Source organism: Elgaria multicarinata, chromosome 1 (genome assembly GCF_023053635.1).
Source record: "Elgaria multicarinata webbii isolate HBS135686 ecotype San Diego chromosome 1, rElgMul1.1.pri, whole genome shotgun sequence".
Taxonomy (NCBI): domain Eukaryota; kingdom Metazoa; phylum Chordata; class Lepidosauria; order Squamata; family Anguidae; genus Elgaria; species Elgaria multicarinata.
The window spans coordinates 93,608,481-93,635,307 of NC_086171.1; the positions used below are offsets into that span (position 1 = coordinate 93,608,481).

Below are 26,827 nucleotides of genomic sequence, written 5' to 3' on the forward strand. Positions count from 1 at the left end.
GATAAAGGAATGCTTTGAAAAATTCTTATTTTTCAGTATTATGATTACTAGCATCATTATTATCATCCCCACTCAGGGCAATAGAGATAACAGAAAAAATCTGGAAAGCAGGGTGGGGGGTAAAGTAAGGCAAAAGAAAAAAAATCCCCCCATTCACCCAGGACGCACAGCAACTTTAAAAACTATCTTTAAAATATGCAGAACAGTGGAAACCACCCCCTTAATAAAAATGAGTTAAGATTACTACAAATCAAACTCAGAATAAAAAACAATCACTCAGTCTCTCTCCCTTCCAAAGAAAATAAATATTTGTTTGGTAACTCTGCTTGTTATTGAGAGAGACAGGACCAATCTAAGCATTCTTGTAATCGCGCATATTGAAGCTATGCATTAGTGGGTTTTTTTTTACTCAAGTGTAAATGCACATGGGCCTGATTTGGATTGGGACTGCAGTACTCCGGGAAGGTTGTTCCTTCTTTCCCTCACCCATTTTTGTTCCGAAATTCCACTGAGCCCACCTGCCCCACTATGTGGGGATTAAAATAACAGGAAAAAGCCCCCACTGACTCCACTGGAGACTCCCCCCACCACTGGAGTCAATGAAGATGAAATTTCAGAAGACAAATGGACGGAGGGGAAGGTTTAATTTCCCCTACCAAAGGAATGTCACAGTCCTGATCCGAATAAGGGCTGTGCATGCTTACGCTATGTGTCCAGTAAGCTGCTCGAGCTCCCCAAAAAAGGGCTCTGTGTCTGCTCTGAGGACAACAGACTCCCAAGGAAGCTAACTGGACAGCTGAAGTTGAGCCAGCCAAAAATACTGAGGATGTGTGGCTGGGCCCTAGACTGACACTCTATCCACTGGGATGGATACAGTCCTATTCTGATTGGCTGCTGCCCTGGGCAGCGAAAAAAACTAAGCCTTTTTTAAAAAACCAGCCAGTTTGGAAGAGCTTGCCTTCCAGGAAGCATTTCTCTGTTACACATGCACAGTTACCTAGAGATGTAAAATTTCCAGGAATTTTGCTGCCATGGGGAAAAAAACAGGATCTCACCACCACCCACCACCAGTGGAGAGGGTGTTTGGAAAACATGAAAATTTGGGGGAGAATGGGAAAACGTATTTAGTATTCTTTACAGATCTAAAGTCACTTTGTTGCTTTAGGACAGCCTTCTACAACCTGGTGGCCTCCAGATATTTTGGACTTCAGCTCCTATCACACTCAGGCAACATTACCAGTGCACAGGAAAGCTGGCCATTGTAATCCAAAATTACAATGCAGCCCACTGTAAGATGGCACTAGGGTAGGAAAGGCTGCTTTAGGAACATAAAACAGCCTCTATGTTCCTCAAGTTATATTACATATACTTTGTTTTGTTCATGGAATTATCATGTTTAAAACATTTTAAAATAAGCTCAGTAAATTTGTGATTATTGTCTGAATATACTATATTTTAAAATTCAGTATAGAAAACATAATTTTTTAAGCAAACCTCCTAGTTATACATAACTTATCTTAGGTTCCTACTTTGTGTCTGACGAGAGGGAACTTCAGCAAATAGACCCAGAAACATTTGAAAGCCAGAAGCTGGAAGAGCTGGAGACAGAGGTAGATGTACAGCATCTGTTCCTGTTTGTAAGGAAATTTATGGCAATTCCTAAACTTGTTTGTGGAGTGAAGGCTTAAAAAACATTTCCATCCCATGGCTTCATTATTTCCAGGCATTTTACATCTCTAATCTTTCTACAGAAGTCTTATTACATAGTTTTCAGAAAACATTTGGAGGGAGTAAAGACTAGGTGACAATATAGAAACACCTTGTCTTAATTTCTAAAAGAAAAGATATAGAATCATAGGTCATAGAATAGTAGAGTTGGAAGGGACCTATAAGGCCATCGAGTCCATAACCTAAAATAAACAGAAGTAGGGCAAGGAAATATAAGTAGTTTGAAGTTTGTTATTATTACCTTTTCTTTAAAAAAAACTTTAATATATAAAATACAATATGGAATGGTAAACCTAAGTTTATTATTAACATAAAATACGTTTTTATTTTATTTTTCTTCATGATTAATGCATACATTTATACTTGTCTAGTTTAGATACAATTGAGATTTTTGTTTCACATATTGCTATGTACAGGCTTTTTTACTTTAATCATAGTTTTATCTTTTGAGTTAGAATCATAGAACAGGAGAGTTGGAAAGGGCCTATAAGGAATCCACCTTAAAGAATACCTGGCTGTCCAGCTGCCTCTTGAAAGCCTCCAGTGTGGGAGAGCCTGCTACCTCCCCAGATAATTGGTTCCATTGTTGTACTGCTCTAACAGTCAGGTGGTTTTTCCTAATGTCCAGCCAAAATCAGGCTTCCTTTAACTTGAGCCCATTATTCTGTGTCTTGCACTCTGGGGTGATCAAAAAGAGATCCTGGCCTTCCTCATGTCTCACCTCAGTCTTCTCTTCTCCAGCCTAAACATGCCCAGTTCTTTCAGTCTCTCCTCAAAGGGCTTTGTTTCCAGACCCTGATCATTCTCAATGCCTTCCTCTGAACACGCTTCAGCTTGTCAGCATCCTTCTTGAAGTGTGATGCCCAGAACTGCATTTGGTTTCTTTTTCCTAGGTGTAGACCTTGCCATTTATCCCTATTAAATCTCATTCTGTTGTTTTCAGCCTTCAAGCCTCTGATTATAGAGTGTCTCTATAAAAGTACTCAGAGCTGTGTCTTTGAGGTAGATAATCCCTTCTCTTTTCAACTGAAAAGTTTTTCTTTTGTTAAACAGGATGAAGATGTGTTACAAGACATTTTTGTGAGGAAATAGTTAAAAGATGGTCAGAGACCCAAAATGCTGGAACCAAGGAGAAAAATTGAGGTACTTCATGCAACCGTATTTCCCGGCATATAAGATGACTGGGCGTATAAGACGACCCCCCAACTTTTCCAGTTAAAATATAGAGTTTGGGATATACTCGCCGTATAAGACTACCCCTCTTCCAACGCACACCAAATAAAAATTAAAAATACATCAGATTTGATTTCAATCCTATTACCTCTTTCTCTGCCTCTCAGATCTCACACACACACGCGCGCACACACACACAGAACACAGACCTCCGTCAGGAGTTGCTCGCCCCCCCTCGCTCTCCTCCTTCCTTCCCTCCCTCGCGCTCTCTCGCTCGCTTTCTCTCTCTCTCTCACACACACACAGAACACAGACCTCCGTCAGGAGTTGCTCGCCCCCTCGCTCTCCTCCTTCCTTCCCTCCCTCCCTCCCTCACGCTCTCTCTCTCTCACACACACACACACACACACACACACACAGAGAACTCAGGAGCTCGCGCTCCCTTTGCCTGCCTCAACCCCTGACACCCTCAGAACCCAAACAGTAAGTTTGGAAGTTACAGCACCCGCCCTAGATACCCGGCGTATAAGACGACCCCCGACTTTTGAGAAGATTTTCCTGGGTTAAAAAGTCGTCTTATACTATGGAAAATACGGTATTTCTTTTGGCATCACCAGAGTGGCTACTGTGTGCTTTCATGGTCCCCATTTGAAACTTCAGAGGCTTTTCTGCCCAGTTCTTTCAGTCTCTAATCATAGGACTTTGTTTCCAGTTCCCTGATCAGGCTCGTTGCCCTCCTCTGAACACCATCCAGCTTGTCTGCATCCTTCTTGAAGTGTGGTGCCCAGAACTGGACACAATACTCAAGATGATTGAAGGAAACAAGCCCGGTTCGGCAACTACAGAAATCGTGTTTGTGTATTTATTAGAAACGCTGTCGACTTGTGAGTTTTTATATATATTTTTAACTTTTTTAAAAACTGCTTTGTTAAATGGAGTTTAATAAATAAAATTATTAAAAATTTCAAAAAAATAAATAAATACTCAAGATGAGGCCTAACCAGTGCCGAATAAGGGGAACCAGTACTTCGCGCAATTGCAAAGCTATACTTATTTTAATGCAGCCCAAAATAGCATTTACTTTTTTTGCAGCCAAATCACACTGTTGGCTCATATTCAGCTTGTGATCTACAACAATTCCAAGATCCTCCTCGCTTGTAGTATTGTTGAGCCAAGTGTCCTCCATCTTGTAACTGTGCATTTGGCTTCTTTTTCCTAGGTGTAGAACTTGGCATTTATCCCTATTACATTTCATTCTGTTGTTTTCAGCCCAGCACTCCAACCTATCAAGATCACTTTAAAGTTTGCTTCTGTCTTCCAGGGTATTTGCTATCCCACCCAATTTTGTGTCATCTGCAAGTTTGATATGCATTCCCTGCACCTCCTCATCCAAGTCATTAATAAAAATGTTGAAGAGCACTGGGCCTAGGATTGGGCCCGGCTGTACCCTAGTTACCTTCCCCCAGTGTGAGAAGGTACCATCTAATATTTGTTCCGTCTTGCCCACTTTTAGCTAGTTTGCTAATCAGAATATCATGGGGCACTTTGTCAAATGCTTTGCTGAAGTCAAGATATATTATGTCCACAGCATTCCCACAGTCCACAAGGGAGGTTACCCAATCAAAGAATGAGATCAGATTAGTCTGGCAGCATTTGTTCTTGACAAATCCATACTGGCTTCTAGTAATCACTGCATTGTTTTCAACGTGCTTTCAGACTGACTTCATTATAATCTGGTCTGTAGTTCCCAGGTTCCTCCTTTTTGTCCTTTTTGAGAATAGGGACATTACCCTTCCTCCAGTCGTCCAGCACTTCACCTCTCCTCCATGATTTTGCAAAGATAACAGAGAGTGGTTCTGAGAGTTCTTCTGCCAGCTCCTTTATTACTCTAGGATGCAATTAATTGGGGTATGGAGATTTTAACTCGTTCAAAGAAATTAGGTGTTCCTTGACCATTTGTTTATCAATCTCAAACTGCAACCCTTCTCCTTAGCGGGTACTTCACTTTTGCCGGGAGGTCGTAGACCCGCTTTTGGGAGAAGACTGAGCCAAAGTAGGAACTGAGCACTTCGGCCTTTTCTTTGTTATGTTATCAATTTGCCATCCTCATCACGCAGTTGAACAACCATTTCTTTCTGCTGTCTTTTACTATGCACGTACCTGAAGAAACCCTTTTTGCTGCTTTTAGCATTCCTCGTTAGCCTCAGCTCATTCTGAGCTTTAGCCTTTCTGATGCCATTCCTGCACTTCTGTGCTACATGTTTGTACTCTTCTTTTGTTGCCTGGCTTTCCTTCCACTTCCTATATATGTCCTTTTTTGTTCTCAGGTCACCTCTAAGCTTTTTGTGGAGCCACATTGTTTTCTTCTGTTGTCTTTTTTCCTTGTTGGAATTGTTTGTAATTGTGCCTTTAACATTTCTTTTAAAAACTTCCACCCATATTGGACTCCTTTTTTCATTAGGGCCACTTGCCATGGGACCTTACTTATCATAGATCTGAGTTTATTAAAATCAGCTTTCCTAAAATCCAGAGTATGTGTATGGCTACACTCAGCTTTTGCTTCCTTTAAAATCAAATATTCAAGTATGACGTGGTCACTTTCCCCCAGAGTTCCCGTAACTGCCACTTTATCACTAAGACATCCCTATTGGTCAGTATCAAGTCAAGGATAGCTGATCCTCTAGTTCTTTCCTCCACTTTCTGTAGAAGAAAGTTATCAACTGCACATTGTCAGGAGTTTCTTGGAAGGGCCATTTTGGCAGAATTAGTATTCCAACAAATATCAGGGTAATTGAAGTCCCCCCATTACTACTACATTGCACTTCCTTGAAACACTGGCAATTTGCCTTTCAAAAGTTTCATTTTCATCTTCTCCTTGATTGGGTGGTTGGTAGCAGACTGACATGTGTCATGTCTTTTAGATTATAAGCCTGTGGGCAGGGACTGTCAAGAAATACTTTTGTAAGCCGCCATGAGAGCCTTTTTTGGCTGAATGGCGGCATAAAAATACTTAAATAAATAAATAAATAAATAAAAAGACTCCCGTGACAGCCACTGTATAGTCTGCTATGGCAATGAAGGACTCGAATAACGTCGCTCATGTCCTGCTCTGATTACACTTTTTTCTGGTCAAAAAAGTGCCCCCAGAAGAACCACTTAAAGTCTGGTTCTTCTGGGACTCCGAACAGCCACTGGGGGCGCAGGGCTTTCAGAGCTAGCAGAGGTACGAGCCTAATGACGAGCAAACGTTGTAAGCCCCCACCCCACCCGAGGCAAGGACTGACAGGCTCCGGCTCGGCCCCTCCACAACAGAGCACTCCGCCTCGGTGGCACACGAGACCGCCCCTCGCAAAACAGCCACCCTGCAGCAAGCAAATTGCAGAGGAGAGGTGGCGCACTCTGCACGGAGTGCCTCTGAGAACAGGCAGAGTGCAACTCCCTCCCTCTCCTCGTGACCGCCAGGCAACATTGGCCAGGCGACCAGCACCCTCTCCTAAGCTGAGAGAGAAGTGGGGGAAGAGCGTGAGTGTGCGCGCTCCTTCTACAGCCGCTCCTGCCGTCTCTCGGTTCAGTCAGTCCGAGCGGCTCTGGTAGCGGGGGGTTGGAAGTTTGGCTGGCGGCTCTGACTCTCCTCAGGCAGCCTGCAAGAGTTGCTGCCACATGAACCCCTGTCTGAGGAGGTGAGCCGCTGCCATGGACGTGAGAGGGCGGTTGCTGTGGGCACTCCAGGAACCGACTCAGGGAGCTTGACACGTTTGTTTTCTATCTGGTGTGATCCCAGCCCCCAACAACAACAATAGTTTTTATACGCTAAAGGAACTAAGTGGGATAATTCAAGGGAAAATGGGTTGGTGTGATGGACCTCTAACTAGCAAGAAAGGGTGGGATTGGAGCTACTCTGGGAGAAGTCAGGGGAAAACAGCTCACAGTAAGTACAACAGCTGTGTTTTCCCCTGATTTCTCCCTACAAATGCCAAAGGTATGGGACATACCAAAGATATAGCAACACAGGGTGGGAGACAACAGAAAAGAAGGGAGAAAGAACATCCCCCCGATTCATCGAGAAACAGCCCAAAGTACCGTGACTGAAGGCCACCTCGATGTCTCACCACTCCTAAATACTGTAATGGGTAACAAAGGAGTCATCCAAAGCCCATGTGGCTGCCCTACCTACTTCCTTCCAGGAAGCTCTGGACTGAAGGGTCCATGCAGTGGAAGCCGCTCTAGTAGAATATGCTAAGGTTCCTGTTGGCTGAGGAGTTGTAAGTCTCTGCAATGTGGGCCTTGATTCACTTAGTAAGGGAGGGGGCTGAGACACTCATGTCTGTCTTGTCACAACCAAAAATAATGAACAGTACCTGATGTACCCTAAAAAGTCTGGTATGGATGATGTAAACTTTAAGAACCCTGGGCAGGTCAAGGGAATGCCAAGCCTTCTCACAAGGAAGCTGAGGAATGGGTAGAAGGAAGGCAGGACCAATGGGTAGGAGGAAGCCAGGATATAGGAGGAAAACCACCCTGTCAGTGGAGAACTGACACAAGGTAGACGAAGTGAACAGTGCTCCCAATTCAGAGATTCTCCTGGCAGATGAAATTGCCACCAGGATGGCAGACTTCAACAAAAGATGGAAAGTGAAGTTGTACCTTACACAAGGGTTTGAAAGGAGATAGAGTAAGGGCTAGAAATGTAAAATTTCCGGAAATTTTGAAGCCATGGATAAAAACAATTTTTTTCAGAGAGGGAAACGGAAATTTTCGGGGAAATTGAAATAATGCAATATTAGCACTGTTTACAGATTGAAAGTCACTTTGTTACTTTAGAAACATAAAATGTAATTACGTCCAAGTTGGTTTGGCATAAAATTATTACATTTGGTATATTAAAACTAGTGTATTCAAACAATTATTACAAATTTAATTTACTTTTTTTACTTTTTTTGGTAACAAATGGAGCTACAAGCTCCTGTTAGGAACACCTGAACTGTAAGGGACCTCTTTGGTCCTGCCAGTTTATGAGGAGCAGGCAAAAAACAATTTTTAAAAACAACTGAAGAAACCACCAACATTAGTAACAAAAGAAATTATTTATGTCTCCGCTAGTCCTCCAGTGTCAAGACATAAAGCCCCAATTCCCATAAAAACTGAGAAAAAGGGCGGGGGCAAGATTCAACGAATATGCATGAAATTTAATCAGACTCATTTTCTGACCTATAGCTATCAGTATTAGTTTCAGTCTCTGCTTCCATGGAAGTGCCCCCTAGAGGCAGAAATGCATCTTCCTCTTGCATTTGAGAGTTGTAGTCTGTTTGCAACCTAGGACTTGCTTATCCTTGGTGCACAGACATTGTAATAATCTGATACTGTACATAGTTTTTAGAAATCATTTGGAGAAGTAAATATCTGAACACCTTGTCTTAAACATTTTATTCATCATGCTAAAATAAAACATCCCGTAATCCATTTTTTCTTCAATTTTTCGGAAAAATACCAAAAAAGGCTTCGAAAAAAATGGGGAAAAATCAGTTTTTTTCCAAATTTTTCCGGGTTTTTTCCAAGCCTTCACATCTCTAGTAAGGGCCTTGAGAACGAACATGAAGTTCCAGATGGAGAATTTATGTAGCATTGGAGGAGCCAGTTGAGAACAGCTCTTGATTGAGAAAGTAAGTGACATGAGTGTGGGTTGTAATGACCTGGGGGCCACTACAGTCCTGTGGACTATTATGTTAGAAACCTGGTACGTGACAACATTAAGTTGAAGGCCCTTGTCCAAGCTGGACTGAAGGAACTGTACCAGGGCAAGCACAGACACCAGAAAGGATGGGTATACCTAAAAGTGAAGACTTTCCAAGTGGCCCCATAGATCCTAGAGATGATGGGGGCCCTGGAGCTGCAAAGGGTGGAAATGACCTTCCCCAAGTACCCAAAGGCCTCTAGGCTGTTGTGCTCGACCTCCACGCTGCCAACCCAAAGGACTCCAAGTTCCAAAGTAGGATGGGGCTCTGGCAAAGGAGGTCTCTGGACAGGGAGAGGTGGTATGGACGACCCACTGCCAGCTTAGGAGACAGGGTGGGGGTGGGGAATGTCTGCGGGGCCAGTATGGGGTAATAAGAATTATTTCTGCCCCCAGAAATTCCACCTGGGTCAGGACCAGTGGTAAGATGGCTAGTGGAGTAAGGCATAAAGCAAGGGGAATGCTTGCAAGACTTGGCCTCTGCCCGGAATGTACTAAATCAGGACAGGGGACAGTCCTGCCTCTCCCATTTCTCAGTTTTCTCCAAGAGGCGATCCTGTTCATCTTTGGTGAGATCTGAAGGAGAGGGACTTGAGAGGTGGAAGACCTTTCCAGCCCTCCCTGCAGAGGCTGGGGATTGAACCCAGGATATTTTGCATCAGAGGCAGGTGCTCTACCACTGAGCCACGGCCCCTTAAAAGGGTGTGTGCCTGTAATGAGAGGTGGGCCAGGCTGGGGTGATGTCCGCCTGAGCCGGACCCATGGTCCCTCTCGTTCAGTTGATTTTCCTTTGGGGGGAGCAAAAGTGTGTGTGTGTGTGTGTGTGTGTGTGTGTGTGTGTTTGACAGGCTGAAGCCTAATGCAGGGATGGAGCAGCAAGCGAAGGCTTCTCCCCCAGAGGAAATTCAAACTGCCAACCTCTGACTGCACTGCATAGCTGGGTTCATTTCCCCACTGTGCTATACTGGCTGTTCGGGAAGAAAGTTCAAGAGCGGTCCATCTAGTTACTGCCGAAACTCAGCCCTGCTCAAGGCTTTGAGCTAGGAACAAAGCCTAAACAAAGCCTCAAAGCAGGAGGGCCCCTCCCCCACTGTAAGAAGTGTGATGGCTTGGCACCAAAAAACAGAAGCCGCTCCAAGACTTGATGACTCACAAGAAGTCAAGTATGTGTTGTGGAAGTGCTGAGGAGGGAGCCACCTGCATACCCAGAGCCAAGGCCTGCCTGTAGGAGAAGGTGTGTGGGTGGCAGTGAAAAGTGGAGCTGAGGAAGGGGGAAAGGACTTAGCAGTACAAGCACCTGCCCCCTTCCTTCCAAACTGCTCCATGGTGGGAAGACAAGTAAGGGGTCTTGAGGGTCTGGCAGTGCTGGTCCTTTAAAAACAGGCAAGAGAGCCCTAATGCCTGGCAGGAGGAAGAGCCTTTCTACTGAAAAAGAGCAGCCAGCTCCAGGTCTCCTCTGAAGTAGGGGGTGTGAGTGGATAAGGACTGATGGGCCTCTGGGGCAGCTCCAGCATGGAGGAAACCTGGGGGAGAACAGAGGCCCAATCCAAACAATCCACCACAGCACCGGGTCCCTCTTAAATTGGGGGCACAGATAGAGGGAGGCTATCTTAGTCCCTTTCAGGAGTTGGTCCCATATTTTTCCTCTTGCAGTGGGACTGAGGAATTTGAGCCAAAGGATGAGCCAAGGAGGCGTGGACTGAATCTTTCTTTGAAAATTTCCACCAATCAATGGGCAGCCAGACACTAACCCATTATCTTTGGAGCTTCTAGGGAGAAGTCAGGGGAAAAGACTCTAATCTGAAACCATGAAGAATCAGTTAAACAATACTGAGCTAGATGGACCAATAATCTGATCCAGAAATAAGGCAGCTTCTCAGTACCTAATTTGTCAACAGTTCCTTATTTTTGTTTACATCTTACAAGACACAAAGCTGGGTCTTTTGAATATTAGCAAAATGCCCATCATGAGCAGCACAATATAAAGAGGGAGGAATGTATATTGCAAGAATAATGTATGTTTGCAATGTCCTGTGGCATTCCTTTTAATGGCCTGCCCACCCAATGTCTGGATAGGTACTCTCATTATAAATGTCTCCAAGAAGCTTTTCCCAATAGGAAAAAAATAGCTATCATTCAAATGCATGTGGGGAAAAGAAAGGGGCACCACTGTGGTAAAGGCTATCAGTGCCATTCTATATGTAACTACTCAGAAGTAAGCCCCGTTGAGTTCTATGGGACTTACATCCAAGTCAGTGAAAATAGCTCCTAAACATGCTCCTTGTTTCTGGTAACCCTTGCCACTGATAATTAAGCTTGTTCCTATCTGCTTAGCCCCATCTGAGTTCTGTTTCTTGGATGCACTAGCATAACAAAATCTTTGAAGCTGATAATGTAATATACTTTGCAATGTCTTCTAATATGGGTAATTCTTCTTACCTTTTTCCGTTCTTTTTCCAAAGCTCTCCATTGTTCATAACATTCTTCCAATCTAATATGAAGCTCACTGGCTGACCCACTCCGAGTTTTCATTGGTCTTTGAAATCCAAATGTCGGCATGAAGCCTGTGAAAGAATTGTCTCCATACATCATATCATTAAAATAAGGATACAAGTGGCTTAAATCGTCATAGAACAAATCATAGGAATCCATTAGGGGAATGACAGATTGTCCAAAAGGATGGGTGGATTTCCAAGGAAATCTATTTGAACTGAGCTGTGTAACACTTGAGCTGTGCCTCAAGTCTCCCATCATGAAATTGTTAGAAAACCAAGAAGTTGGAGTGCGATTCAGACGGTTATTGACAATATTATTGTCCCCACTTCCTTGTCTGTGGCTACTAAAGTGACCCTGAGACGCCGATAAATCTTGGTAAGAGTTCTGTGACAGTCCATCCAGATGTCTTTGTCCTTCCTCAGAATCATAATGTCCATTTTGTGGCTTAACTTGAAAATTGTGCTTGTTCACATTTTCAATGATCCCATATTGCTGTGAATAGTTATCACAAAAACCATTTGATGGCTTACTTTTTTTGTCAATAATGGACTCAAAGAGGCTTTCTTCTCCTACTTTACTCAGTCCTTCTGTATGACTGGCAGCCTGAACTCGGTCTGCAATATTGCCTTCATTGAAATCAAAACTTGAAAATACTGTGGGGGGTTCCTGGCAATATTTTTGGAGCAACAAATTATTGTTTAAAGCTAAATTGGTTGATGACAACTGAGAAAAATCGTAAGAATGATTGGAACATTTTAAACCAGCAGATAAATGATTATTCAACTTCATCAAGGTGCCTTGATTCCAAATAGGGACAGAGGAACTGTTTTTAGTCTGTGTGTTGATCCACGTTGGCCTTAGATTTGTGCCTGATGAAGTAGTTACTGGGTTTGATAAGATATTCCGTGATTTGAAATATTCTGAATTTTCTGCAGCATTTGCAAAATCACCACTCCCTGGGACAGCTGTGTGAGACTTTAGGACAAAATCTGATTTTAAAGCAAAGTCAGGTGTAAATGAATTTTCATTCAAAAATTGTTTTTCTGTAGTCTTTTGAAATGTAAAATTCTGTTGTTCTGAAGAGACATCTTCCATTTTCTTCTGGACAGTTGATTTATTTTGAAAAAGTTTATTATAATTATCTGTATCCAAGGTTGGTAAGTCAGGTGTTCCACTTGCTATCTTTTTACTCTCTTGGATGCCATAATTTGCATTTTTATTAGGTTTCACTTTATTGGGATGAGAATAATCCAGGTATCTGCAATAATCAGCACTTTCACTATATCTACTAAATTGTGAAAGAAACATCTCAGCTCTCTTTTGGTGCACCTGTGCATCATGTTCCTTAGGACCCACTTTTTCTCTTCCATAAGCATAAGTATCTGCTCCTGGTTCTTTTATTGCTTCCAAAAGACTAGTTTGTGGGTTAAAACATGTTTTTACATATGAATAGTCTTGAAATGGTGGTGCCTTTGCATTCTCATTGGTCTGAACATTATAACAGCTAACATGATCGTTCCTGGAAGGGTACAGCCATTGCTCATCAAGATCTGTGTTAGTGAGCCCATGGTAAAGATCATCCACTTTCTGTTGCAAAGTTATGGTACCAGTATGTAGATACTGTTTTTCAGCCACTGGTAAAGTTTCTCCACCATAAAAAGCCTGTTGAGGGATGACTCCATCTATTGGTTTCTTAGTTTCTGTCAGCAAGTCAGGGTGTTCTGTAAACTGTGCTGTGCTCACGGGCCATACAGATTTTAAACTGGAGGTACATGCCCTGCAAGACATTAATACATTACAACATTAATAGTTGTGCAATTCCTTACTGGTTTTATCTCATTAAACTATTATTTGTATTTATGTTTAACCCCAGTATAAACCCGAGAGCTGAGAATCTCAACATTGCTGCATGAACCATGCCAGCTGCCTCTCTAAGGTCAGAAACGTGATCTCAGAGAGGGTGGAAAGGGAGCATTTTGGTGGGAGGGGAGGAGACTGGAGAGGCCAGGATATAGGTTATCCTGAGGCTCTCCAGCATCCTTCCCTTCTGAGACACTTTTGCTAGACTGGCAAAAAAGCCCATCTAGTAAAAATGTAGGTCCAGAAGATGGGGAGGCTCTGCCGCTCCTCTGATCCTGCATAGGATGGCTGTATGTTCAGAGGCTTATAACTATCACAATAGGATCATGCACTTAAAGTACTTACTAAAAACATATGAAAGATACTAGTCAAAAGTTTACATTTCAGGTTAATATGTCTCACTGTCTCCTTAGCAACAGAAGCAAACATGGCAGGCGTCCACTGCTGACAAATGCAAGATAGCTTTACTAGAAAAAGGACAATGGGAAAAGTGGGCATATACAGCATGTGTTTATGTACAGATTTATTTATTAATTAAAATATTTGTACCCTGTCCAATATCACTTGGATCTCTGGGCAGCTTACAGCTAAAAACATACAAACAGTATAAAGCAATAAATACACATAGCTAAAAACAAATTAAACCATTAATCAAGCTAAAACCAGTATAGAATTTAAAAACAATAGAAACAATTAAAACTATGTGCAACCTTGGTGAATTTAGCCATCAAAGACTTTGTTAAAAATCCATGTTTTCAAGTTGGCGCTGAAATAAGGCTGGCGCCAGTTGGGCCTCCAAGGGGAGGGCACTCCACAGCTGGGGTGCCACAACAGACAACACTTCAGGTTTTGTGGTTAATGTAACCATGGCCAGCAGTGGTTACACTAACCACATGCAGAATTTGTGCAGACGACACTTTTAACCCCATTGTGGTTAAGTTTGCCTTAACCACAAAAGGGTTAAGTGCAGCACCTGAGTCCTCCATGGGCAAAAATAATAGAGCCCGAAGTATAGAGCGGCCAAAATTGCCGCAGCTGCTCTGTACTTCAGGCTCCATGTCCGTCAGGGGGAAGGGGTGGCAGAGCTGGGGGGACGGCGAGGGATTTTAATTTAAATGCCCATTGGGAGATTCTACATGCACGCGACGTGCCTGGAGGACAGAGCAGGTCAGTGATGCCATTTTGAATGTATCTTTTTAACAGAACGCAGTGCAGGAGTGCTCCTGTGGAAAAGTGAGGTTTTTTTTTAAAAAAAATAAACCTCTCACCATTCTCCCAGCCCATCCACCCTGATGGGCATTTAAATTAAAATCCCTCCCCCTCCCCCCAGCCACCCCCTCCCACGATGGGCATTTAAATTAAAATCCCTCCCCCTCCCACAATGGGCATTTAAATTAAAATCCCACCCCGTCCCCCGAGCATTCAAATTAAAATCCCTCCTCCTCCCCCAGCCACCCCCTCCCCCGATGGGCATTAAAATCCCTCCTCCTCCTCCAGCCACCCCCTCCCCCGATGGGCATTAAAATCCCTCCTCCTCCCCCAGCCACCCCCTCCCCGATGGGCATTAAAATCCCTCCTCCTCCCCCAGCTACCCCCTCCCCGATGGGCATTAAAATCCCTCCTCCTCCCCCAGCCACCCCCTCCCACAATGAGCATTAAAATCCCTCCTCCTCCCCCAGCTACCCCCTCCCCGATGGGCATTAAAATCCCTCCTCCTCCCCCAGCCACCCCCTCCCACAATGAGCATTAAAATCCCTCCTCCTCCCCCAGCTACCCCCTCCCCGATGGGCATTAAAATCCCTCCTCCTCCCCCAGCTACCCCCTCCCCGATGGGCATTAATATCCCTCCTCCTCCCCCAGCCACCCCCTCCCACAATGAGCATTAAAATCCCTCCTCCTCCCCCAGCCACCCCCTCCCCCGATGGGCATTAAAATCCCTCCTCCTCCCCCAGCCACCCCCTCCCCGATGGGCATTAAAATCCCTCCTCCTCCCCCAGCTACCCCCTCCCCGATGGGCATTAAAATCCCTCCTCCTCCCCCAGCCACCCCCTCCCACAATGAGCATTAAAATCCCTCCTCCTCCCCCAGCCACCCCCTCCCGTGATGGGCATTAAAATCCCTCCTCCTCCCCCAGCCACCCCCTCCCGCGATGGGCATTAAAATCCCTCCCCCTCCCCCAGCCACCCCCTCCCTGATGGGCATTAAAATCTCTCCCCCTCCCCCAGCCAACCCCTCCCCCGATGGGCATTTAAATTAAAATCCCTCCCCCTCCCCCCAGCCACCCCCTCCCACGATAGGCATTTAAATTAAAATCCCACCCCGTCCCCCGAGCATTCAAATTAAAATCCCTCCCCCTCCCCCAGCCAACCCCTCCCCCGATGGGCATTTAAATTAAAATCCCTCCCCCTCCCCCCAGCCACCCCCTCCCACAATGGGCATTTAAATTAAAATCCCTCCCCCTCCCCCAATGGGCATTTAAATTAAAATCCCACCACGTCCCCCGAGCATTCAAATTAAAATACCTCCTCCTCCCCCAGCCACCCCTCCCCCGATGGATATTTAAATTAAAATCCCTCGCATCCCCCCCCAGCCCAGCCACCCCTGATGGGCATTTAAATTAAAATCCCTCTCCCTCTCCCAGCCACGCCCTCCCCCAATGGGCATTTAAATTGAAATCCCTCACTGTCCCCCCAGCCCAGCCACCCCCTGATGGGCATTTAAATTAAAATCCCTCCCCCGATGGGCATTTAAATTAAAATCCCTCTCCCTCCCCCAGCCACGCCCTCCCTCGATGGGCATTTAAATTGAAATCCCTCGCCATCACCCCAGCCCCCCCTCTCCCGATGGGCATGGAGCCCGAAGTATAGAGCAGCCGCAGCAATTTCGTCCGCCTATACTTTGGGCTTTATTATTTTTGCCAGTTAACCACAGACACGTGTCAGACGACTCCTTTAGCCATGGTTAGGCTGCCAAACCACATTGCAGAATGTGGCTTGGCAGCCTAACCACAAAAATGTTAACAGAGAAAAATGTTAGGGGAAACGTGTGTCAGGCGACATACTAAACCATGGCTAAGGATTCCCTTAACCACTTTGTGGTTAAGCAGCATGGTTTAGCATGTCATCTGAACCGGGCCAGAGAAAGCCCTCTCTGATGACTCACCATAGTCTATGCCTCGCTATGATGGGACACAGAGGAGAGCTCCTCCAACAGATCTCAAATCTTGGGCAGGCATATATAGATTACTATTCTATGTTCAATATAGTACTAACCCTTCAGCAAAATATGGCTGTGATTTATCTTGTTCTTCCAAGATATTAGACACCAGTCCATATAAGTCTGTTTCACTGCCATAGTCATTTCTTTCTGTTTGTATCCTAAGGACAAATAAAATAGGGTAAGTACTTGATAAGAATTTCTGCCTATATTAAGTTTACTTTTCTGGTCAATCTTGCTATTTGGACACAAGATGTAATGACATGTCTTGGCGTGTATTGGTGGTGCAGCTATGGCTAGGCCTTGGACTGAAGTCCAGGGCCCTACAGCTCAGTGCCCTCCCCCATCCATGACCATCCAGAGAGCAATAGAAGATGAAGGCATCAGGGCAACAGAAGCAAACTCCATTTTATTCTTGTAGTCTTGATGGCTCTATGATTTAAGTGAACTTAAAATGCACAACTGCTCATGCTCAGATTTTTTTTTAACAGGTTTGGCAAACATTCCAACACATAAGGAAATGTAGAAGCAGTTGTGAAGCATAGAACAATAGATGTTGGAGAAAGAGAAACATTAGTCATTGACTTCACAAGTGAAGAAATATACAACGCCATCTAAAGCCCCACCCCCAGAAGTGTGTAAAATTACCTAGCTGCACCACTGCCTGGAACCACAATTTGTTGCATAAAGATAGAATCATAGAATAGTAGAGTTGGAAGGGGCCTAAAAGGCCATCAAGTCCAACCCCCTGCTCAATGCAGGAATCCACCTTAAAGTATACTTGACAGATGGTTGTCCAGCTGCCTCTTGAATGCCTCTAGTGCATTAATGCCCACAACCACCCTAGGTAACTGGTTCTTACATGTTGACAGGCCATTTGAGAGTTAATATGGTCAGGAAGATAAAAATGTGGCTATGGACCTTGGGGACATAGCCCCATCTATTAAAGGAAAATGAAGAACCAAGATCCAAACCTCTCTATCCAGTTGACTGTTTTGGCTCCCTAGTACCCAAATACCTGTTTCATATCCAGGAATTTGACTGGCAAATCTTATTTCTCAGAGAATTTAAAATGTACACCAAGATGCATCCTATCACCCTGCAGTTAAGAATCCCTACAGAGTAGTATGAATAACATTTCCTAACTGCTAATGATGGATGAAATTTACACATGGTAAATCATTTGTCAATTTTAAGTTACGTTTGGCTGCATGGAGACTCAGCCTTCATGTAATATGTTCACCATTTTTGTAAGCAAACTCCAAGAGGAATTGAGGGAGCTCATCACTGCCATTTCTTGTGAAATTACAGAAATATAATAAATCAACTGAAACCTTCAGTGAAGGAATACTTTTTTCCATGCTCAACCTTCCCAAAAAAAATTCAAAATGTAATGTATTTAAACAAAAACATAAATTTCTTAGATTGCAAAATATCGTATCAAAATTGTTACAGCTACTAATCTTAATTAATACTCATTCAGCAGTGTCTTGTGCTTCCTTTTGTGTATTATAGTAGTAATAAGATTGCCTGCCTAGCTATTAATAGAAAACAAAGTGAATGAGAGCAAACATATCCACAAGATATAGAATAATGATATCACTGAACAAGCTGTCAAAGGACTTTTCTACATGAGGCTTTTGTACTGCATCTTTACTGGGGACTTCTGCTTCCAGATTCTTTGTGATATTAAGCTTGGCTCCTATACACATGCTTTTTTCCATGTTTCCACCCCCCCTTCTGCCTATGTTTCCTTATACAGCTACTAGATGGTACTGAGATATAGCAGAATTGTGCAATTACATGCTATAAATATAACGCCATTCAGAAAACTACTACATTTTCCTCTATCTAAAAAACCCTGCAATAATAGTTGTAAAGCATGGGAGATGCCCTGGAGGAGGATGCCATGTAAGGGACCCACAAACTACTGTGAATGAGCAATCATGGATGCACAATAAAAGCTTCATAATAAAATGCTCAAAAAGGAAGAAGCAAGTCTTGGTAAAAAGAAAAACTCAAAGAGATTTTGGCTGTCTCTACATGAGGTATTAATCATGTGCTCATGACTGTTCACTTACGGAAATTTGTGTGTGTGCGCGTCTAGGGGTTATAAGTCATTGAAAATGCAATAATAAATCTAAATCGTGCAATATAGCAGTGTCAACTGCTGACTGTATAAATGAAACATATGGGAAGGAACCGTCAAAAACAAAAGGAGCAGAGAGCATGCATTGTGCTGACTGTAAACCCGCAAAGACTCCAGAAGACAAAGCCCCACTAATGCTGTGGGATTTCTGCTTAATGTAAAGAAGGCCTTAGTGGGCTGAAGAGATCTCAAGGTCTATATCAAACCCTCTGCCCTAAAACATATCCCACACATTAACCCCTTTCTAGATATAACTAGCAATGCCAGAAGATGTGAAGCTGAAACTTCCCCTACCACATGCATCAAAATCTGTTCCCCACCCCATCCTGCAGTCATCTCTATCACCCCTTTGTCAACACCTCTCACCTGCTTCCCTTATCTGTGTGCAGAAGAGGAGGCAAGGAGAGAAGCATTTTTCTTTCCTCCACCTAAACTAAACTAATGGAGTGATGGGGAACAGCAGACTACATTACAGCATGATGGGGTGTGTGGTGGACTATGGTCGGTATAGTCATTACAATTCTTGCAACTGCAGGAGCTCTTGAAATACCTGCATAGTCCACAATGCACCGTTACTCTATTGAGCTTCCTTCTTCGCTTTTTTCTGAAAACCCCAGAAAAATCCTAAGGAGAACTTTGGAAGGTTCACCCATCTCTCTATATTTTTCACATTTACCCAGACTAAAGTATGCTACAAATAGATGACAAAGTGGCCCATACCAGGACACCTGCATAATGTAGGGAACAATTTAGGAAAACGATACAGATAATTAAAGAAGTTACACAGCCATACTCTGTATCAGAAGGTGAAAAAATTACAGAGTTGCTAGTCAACCTGACCTGAGAAAATATGCCATGATGATATCAGATTCTGACTCTGTTCAGATGACACACTAAGCCATGGTGGTTAAGCACTTTGAGTTAAACATTATGGCTTAGCATGTTGTATGAACCATTCCTAACCATGGTGGCTACATAACCACAGTTTAAACACACTCACTAACCATTTGCTGCAAAAGGGTTAGCAGCCTAGCCATGGCTTAGCATGTTGTCTGAACAGGCCCATAGAGTCTCGATGGATTCTGACCATGAAGAAAAGCCATCTACAAACTATTGCATAAAAAAATTCTTTTGTAGTTTTCAGTCTTGTAGAGATTAGTAACTACATAATCAAAACAAACCATATAATTTTCTTTTCCTGGTGAGTTAATAGTTAGCCCCATGTACCTGTTCTTTACACTAATCTGAGAACTAGGGGGTTGTTTACTATCATCTGCATATGTAGACCACGGGACATAGAAAAGAGAAGAATCTGCATGGTTTGAACATTCAGAGGCTGTAGAAAGTGAAGCACTGTAATTCTGCCGTAAGTCTACATTCTCTTCACTCTGTATTTTAAATACAAGAAGAGATAATTAATATAAAAATCAGCATGTTATTGTACTGCACAAATGTCATAACTAGTTTCCCAAATTGAGAATAATTTGGTTGTAAAGGGCCAAAAGACCATCAGGTTCAGCAATGCAGCCTAATAATACACTGCTAAAGGGATACTACTCAATACAGGTAATTAGGCAGTTTGAGCAGGGAAAGTTGCTTTCCTGATCCTACTTGGCCTCAGCAAAGGCATTATGTGACACATAAATATCCAACTCTTGCTTTAAAACTCATAGGATTATTTATTTCCACAACAATTCCAAGAAAATGTTCTAACATCTTACATCTGATTTCAGGTTTCTAACAAAGTAAGGACATAAGAGTAAAAATATGTTCTTAAATTAATAACTGAGGTAGTTGTAAGTAATTAATTCTGAGAGTTAAAAGGCTTCTATAGTTGATCCAGTTCAGCAGGATTTTGCCCGGTAGTGGAGAATTTAAACTTGTTAAGACTAAGGCAAGGGTGCAAAACCTCAGGCATGGGAGCCAAATCCAGCCCTCCTAAATTCCCCAGATAGCCCCATGCCCTTCCCTCCCACCTTTTCCTGGCTTTTCCTGTTTTCACCCCATTCTAAAAGGTGGAAATGCCTCTCCTAAGACTTAAGCTAAAATGTGATGGTATTTTTGACCTCACCCCTTTTGCCTTTGGCCCTGCCCACTGCTGGAAAGAGGTTCAACATCCCTGAGCTAAAGCCTATTATACAGCACTTTGAACAATATCATCATCTGATCCCAATTTAGCAAACAGAATCCATATGCGAACAGGTTGTATGTAAGACATCTGCTGTCCAGGGAATAAAAGACCACATTCAACAATGGAGGCTGCACTGCATGCCTTACTTTATATAAGTCAACCTTGCATGTGTTACACCATGAAGAAAGATGTATACGGAATTGAACACAACTCATTCTTTCTCTATTGTGCAAAGCTTCTCCTGGCCCTGTGATTCCATGTTAGGAAGATTTGTTTTTCAAAAATTAAACACATGATTGCATTGTCCAAGATCGAAGTGCACCTGTCCAAGACCAATGAAGATGAAAACCAATATATATACTCATCCTCACAGGGTATCAGCCATTTCATAAACCTGCCTGAAATGTTTCCATGTCCATTGGTCATTATAAGAACTGTAACTTTGAGAACTGATAGCTCAGCTTGCTTTTCCCCCTCCTCCCTTCTCCATCCTTTTTTCCTTGTGTGTCATGTATTTTAGTTTGGGCAGGGACTATCTCACTACCAACCTTTGCAAGCCAGTATGAGCCTTCTGGCTAAAAAGCAGGGTAAAATGCTTTAAATAAAGCATTATAAATAAATGCTAAGATGATTGTTCCATTTCCATGGCTGTCCATTTACACAGGAACATAGGAAACTGCTTTATACTGAGTCAGACTGTTGGTCCCAGTATTGTTGACACTGACTGGCAGCAGCTCACATTTTCAGGCAAGACTCCTTCCAAGCCCTACATGGAGATGCTGGGGATTGAACCTGAGACCTTCTGCATGCAAAGCATATGGTCTACATATATTTGCATATATAAAATATTTTAATTAGCAAAGTATTTCACATTTTTCTTGAACCTGTTTGTCATTTAAAATAGGAACTGGAAATATTTTCCAGTTCTGTATGCCAGCATCAAGTTTTAGGTGCCTTAGAAACATGAAGTTAGTCCTATATAACTACCTGTACTAACCACTGAGGAACTATAAGTGCAAAGACAAGACCTGCCCAATACCAGTAGTTCATGGCTGAATGAGAATATGAAAATGTTTAAAGGAAATATAGTAATAAAATTCATTACAAACCATCCACTTGCAATACTGACATGCTGTATCAGACCTGATTAGTAGTACATCTGAACATGCTACAGATTCCAGTGGGCTAGCCTTATTAGTCTGCTGCAGTAAAAACAACAGCATCTTGTGGCACCTTAATTCGAACACATTTATTATGACACAAGCGTTCATGGACACCATAATAACATGCCATAATAAATTTGTTACTCTTTAAGATACAAGACTGTTGTTTTTGCTGAGCATGCAAATACCTTTATATACCACATTGGCCATGAAAACTGTTGATCCATTATACTTGGCCTCTTTTAAATTCCTTAAGTTAGGATGTCTAAAAGTGATCCACCGAAACCAGATGGCTAGCTGAGAGGCAGAGAATTGGTGAGGACTTCAGCTGTCCATATAAATTTAAAAATGGAATCAGAAGGGCAATGCGCTCCAGTCTCCCATCAGAAGGCAGGGCTATCACCATTAGATCTCTGCTTGCCCAATATCCAATTTGTCTAGTGCTTAGTACAATAGGTAACTTACTGTGACAGTTGACATTATTGCAGCATTACAAGAACATAATAATTACTCTACTAGATCAAACCAAATATCCATCTAGTTTCACAGAGTGGCCACCTAGATCTTCCAAAAAACACACGAACAGTGCATGAAAGCGAGAGCCCTTCCACAGTGTTGCCTCCCGCCCCATTCTAGCAACTGGTATTTAGTGGCATACTGCCTCTGAACCTGGAGCATGAAGTATTTGTTACTTCTACTATAGATGTTTGAAAATAAAGAAGTCTGGGGCTCAACAGAACCTGGGTGAGAGAGTACCTTGATGTTTGAAAATAAAGAAGTCTGGGACTCAACAGAACCTGGGTGGGGAAGCACTTTGACCTCCTTAAAGAAGTAACACATCAATAGAGCTATCTCCCATTCAAAAACAGGAATAGAAAAACTCACATCATTGTTTATTTAAGTTATATTTGTTTTTGTTTATACCAAACAAGTATGTTTAAGGTATGTTCAATTCTCATGTAGCTCTCTTAGAAGTGGAGTAACAGTACATGAAAACAAAACATGGGGGAAAGTGGCAAATTAGAGGGAAGGTGTTTCATCCAATTCCAATCCTTTCTAGCTCTTCAGGATGTGACAGACTATATGCAGACAGCTGCTTTCTGGGATATCATCTTATGATGCAGATGTAGAGCAAGGCAGGAGCAATTCAGCCAGGATAATAAATGTGTAAACAGATCCAAAACGTGATACTTACTTTAGATATTACCCTGTTATCAGATACAGAAATCACATGAGAACAATTGCTAATGCATTTCAAATGCAATGTTTATTATGAAATCAGTATAATCAAATAAAACCATACTGCCACAAAATGCTTCATTACACTTAGTCTCTCGTGTATTTCTGAAGGAAAACTCTATCACTAGTTAAAAAAAAAACTGACTGAACCTGCAATTTGTAGCAATCATAGAAGGAGCTGCAACCTGTCATGATAACGTTATTGAACACATCCGTCAGTCTTCCACTGGACTCTGCACTATTCAAATAGCTGCTGGTGCCTCTGAAAGCTACTTTAGGCTAAGACAAAACAATAAAAGTAGAAAGATAAACAATTAACCCACACCTAAATTGTTTGCTTTACACTGATCTCATTTATTTATTTTAGTTCTTAGGCGTGCCTACACACTCCACTATGCTGTTTCAGGAGTTTAAACACACACACACTCCACAATTTCTTCCTCATGTCGAGGATGCTTGTTGCAAAGTAAAGTACATGAATAGGGAAAGAATTCCAGAGTGACTTTTGTATTTTCCTAAATCTGGGCAACTCTGTGCTACCAAGTGAATGACCCTTTAAAAAGAAAAACCAGCTTATATTCAAATATGCACTTACACCTCAAAATATAGACCAATGTCACTTGAGCCAATCATTTTCCATGAAGGAACACTAGATTTGCCTACTGTGAAGTAGCAGGAAGACTGAGAGAAAGCTTGAACAAGCAAACTTAGTTTAACACAACCAATAATTCTGGTATTCCAGTGATATGTAGTTGCCACTTCCGCTAATTTCACACTCTGGCCACATCTTCTACCTGTTTGTTTGCTTAGGCTTCACAGCCCATGACCCCCAAGCTGGTTCCAGAGGAGCCCTTTATAGAGGCCCATGCATTTGTAACCCTGCTGTGTTTTTCCACTGCTTTTGTCTTTTTCCTTGTGGCAGAAAACCCTTTTAAGGAAAAGATGGAATTACTACATAATGCCTTCTTCTGATTGGTAATGCTAGGCCAGGCGGATCTGAAAGCACCCCAAGTTCTTCTATTCTTTAGGCTTCTTTCCTTTGTCTTCTAATCTTTATGCTCTTCTGTTTATCCCTTTCTCTGAATTGCTGCTTTACCTCATTAGCTTTCACACACCTGGGGTACTTCTAGATGGAGGGGTCCTAGTGCTAACAAGGTGCAGCAATTCCATCTTTTCTTAATTAACGACTATTCCATGGTAAAAAACAGAAAAAGGATTGAAGAGGAGGGGAAAGATAGGAGGGTTTCAGGTGGAAGATGAATCGTCTTTCCGTGAACGAAGCAACGTGATGGCGAAGTAAAACGCCTCGCCGGGAAGCACCCCTTGGAAGTCCAACTGCCCTCACGACTTCGTTCCCTGTCCCTCCCTCTCTCTCCGTTTCCCGTGCCTCCGCGTCTCCTTCCCACTCAGCAGGGCCTCCCTTCCCGGTATCCCCTCACGCCAACCCTCGCTGCGCTCCCACCCCCACCCCCAGCTCCATGTCCTCCCGCGTCAGTTTCCTCCACACGCACCGCTCGCTCGCAGCGCCCCTCCCCCAACGCTCGCCCCCCCCTTCACCTGCCGCGCTGCCATTGCGGCCCCCCGCCTCTCAGGCAGCTGCTCCCCGCCCCCTGACCTCCATCCCCTTCTTCCCTACACAGGTTTAAGGGCGCCTCTCGCTCCCCCTCTTCAAGCTGAACCAGGACCCACAGAGAGGCGTCGTGGGGGCCCCGCCATGGCCGAGGCTGCCGGGAAGGGCTCTTACAGGGGGCGCAGAGAAAGGAAACACAGAGCGGCCGTTACCAGGCCTGACAGGCAGAGGGAGGGTGGGGTGGTTGGAAGGAGACAGCCCGCAGGGATTCGCCGCCCTCACTGTTGATTCTGCCACGCCATTGGCCATCGCTGGTAAGAAGACAGCCAATAAAAGGCCGCTATTTTCCCTCGCACCCTCCCCCACGTCCTCTTCAACGCTGAAGACATGTAATCAATCACGAGGGTACGGAACTCAGGAACACCAAAAGAGGGCGCCCCAGGCCATCTCGTCTTCCCCCTCGCCGAGACCGCGCCGCGTCATCATCGTCTTTCCTGGCAGAGATGAACCAATCAGGAGCTCCTACGGCTCACCTCTTTTCCCAAATTTGGCATCGACTAATTTATGCATCGTGCTGTTCTCGCACCAATCATATCTTCTCCGTTCTTTCTCTCCGCCCACTCCCTCAGACGGAGAGGCCCCCTTGCATGCGATTGGACGCGGCGTTGCCTGCCCAATGAGAAGCCGGGAAATCGGTTTGTTCACCTGGTGATAAGCAAAAGGCGCTAGGAGTAACTTCAACCTTTTTTCCCGCTCAAAAAAAAAAAAGTGAATAAATACAGTTCATGAAACGGGGAGGGGGAAGAGGGTACAGAGAACAGAACAGGTTGAAAAATACATTTTTGATGAATTGGATGGTTCCTCTGACCATGGAGGAGGGGAGATGTAGAAGGGACAACTCTGGACTGGGTACAAGTCACATCCACAGACCCAAAAATGGATCCTCGTGATTTCATATTGTTGTACAGTGGAAATCCCCAAAATTGCCATCCTATCACAGCACATTTGCCTCCATGGACTGAGCCATAAAAGTGATGAACCACACAGAAATATGGACCTAAGTCATGGATCTTCATTATCATTGCAGGGAAAATTCACTACAGTCATATCACAGATCATATCTACCTCCATGGAGGGAACCATGAAAACCATGGCTTCTTGGTGCCACCACAACCTCAAACATGTACTGAGGCACAGGTCCTTATAGATCCTCGTAATTTTTACATGGGATTCACATTAAACCCTGTTTAAAGTATAGAGAGCATGTGTACCTACTGCCACCATGGTGCAAAAATACAGATCTGAGGCAGGGATCCTCTGCATTTTTATAGGAGATAAAATCACAAATAATATCTGTAGCTATGGACTCCATAGAGAAAAACCATAGATCTAGTGATTCAGGACCACAAATAGGGTGATGGCCACCAATTTGGATAGATTTAAAAGCAGATTCATGGAGGAGAAAGCTGTCAATGGCAACTAGTCCAGAAGGCTAAGTGTCAGATGCAGTATCAGATGCAGTAAGCCTGCATACACTAGTTACTGGGGTACATGGGTTGGATGGTGCTGTTGCACCGTGTCCTGCTTGTGGATCCTTGGTCGACAGCTAGTTGGCCACTGTGTGAACAGAGTGCTGGACTAGATGGAGCCTTGGTCTGTTTCAGCATGGCTCTTCTTATGTTCTGATGTTCTTAAGGATGTATTCTGTGATTTGATGGTGGTTTGGGGCAGTTCCTATGTAAGAATCAAGAGGATCTATGCAGATCCATTGCTCAGATCTATGTTTTGCACCATATTGGTACCATGAAGATTTGGGATTGTTATTCCCATAGTTCAGTCCAAGGACATGGGTGTCATTTCTGATTTGACCTCAGTGAACCATAATATCTATGCTTTTTCTTATGTAATCCATAGGCACAAGCATGATTTGTGATCTGATGATCTACGGTAAAAATGCAAAGTATCCATAAGGATCCGTGCCCCATTTATTCAGTTTTCTGCACCATGACCTCACAGTGAAGTAGATGGGCACAGCTGTGTTCTCTGATTTGACCATGGTTTTGGTAGTGTGTGTGTGTGGGGGGAGGGGATCCTCTAAAAGAATGTAGAGGATACATGTCTTAGACACATATTTTTCAGCCATGATGGCACTGTGTAGTAAGGGATCCATTAGATTTATTGTTCAGTCCATGTGTACAGATACGTTGTATGATTTGATTGTGGTTAGCGGTAGGGGGGATTCTTTCTGAAAAAGAAGAGGATTCATGTTTTTGCACTGTGGTTGTGCAGTAAATCATTAGATACACATTTTTAGTGCTATCACTGCCTACGGATTTGTGATTTGGTAATGATTTTTATTTTTATATCTCCT

At 43.4% G+C, this 26,827-nt stretch overlaps 1 protein-coding gene across 1 annotated transcript in view; it reads right to left on the reverse strand.

Annotated features, from left to right (window-relative positions):
* The window catches only part of MEIOC (meiosis specific with coiled-coil domain), a 50,206-nt gene extending 25,604 nt beyond the window's left edge, over positions 1-24,602 (reverse strand). Inside the window, exons 1-5 of the mRNA XM_063127950.1 lie at positions 24,576-24,602; positions 23,037-23,165; positions 19,581-19,741; positions 16,261-16,365; positions 11,072-12,905 (exon numbers count right to left, since the gene is read on the reverse strand). Of these exons, the coding sequence (XP_062984020.1) occupies positions 11,072-12,905; positions 16,261-16,365; positions 19,581-19,741; positions 23,037-23,165; positions 24,576-24,602 (2,256 nt within the window). The remainder of the gene's footprint in view (positions 1-11,071; positions 12,906-16,260; positions 16,366-19,580; positions 19,742-23,036; positions 23,166-24,575) is intronic.
* Positions 24,603-26,827: the final 2,225 nt, after the last annotated feature.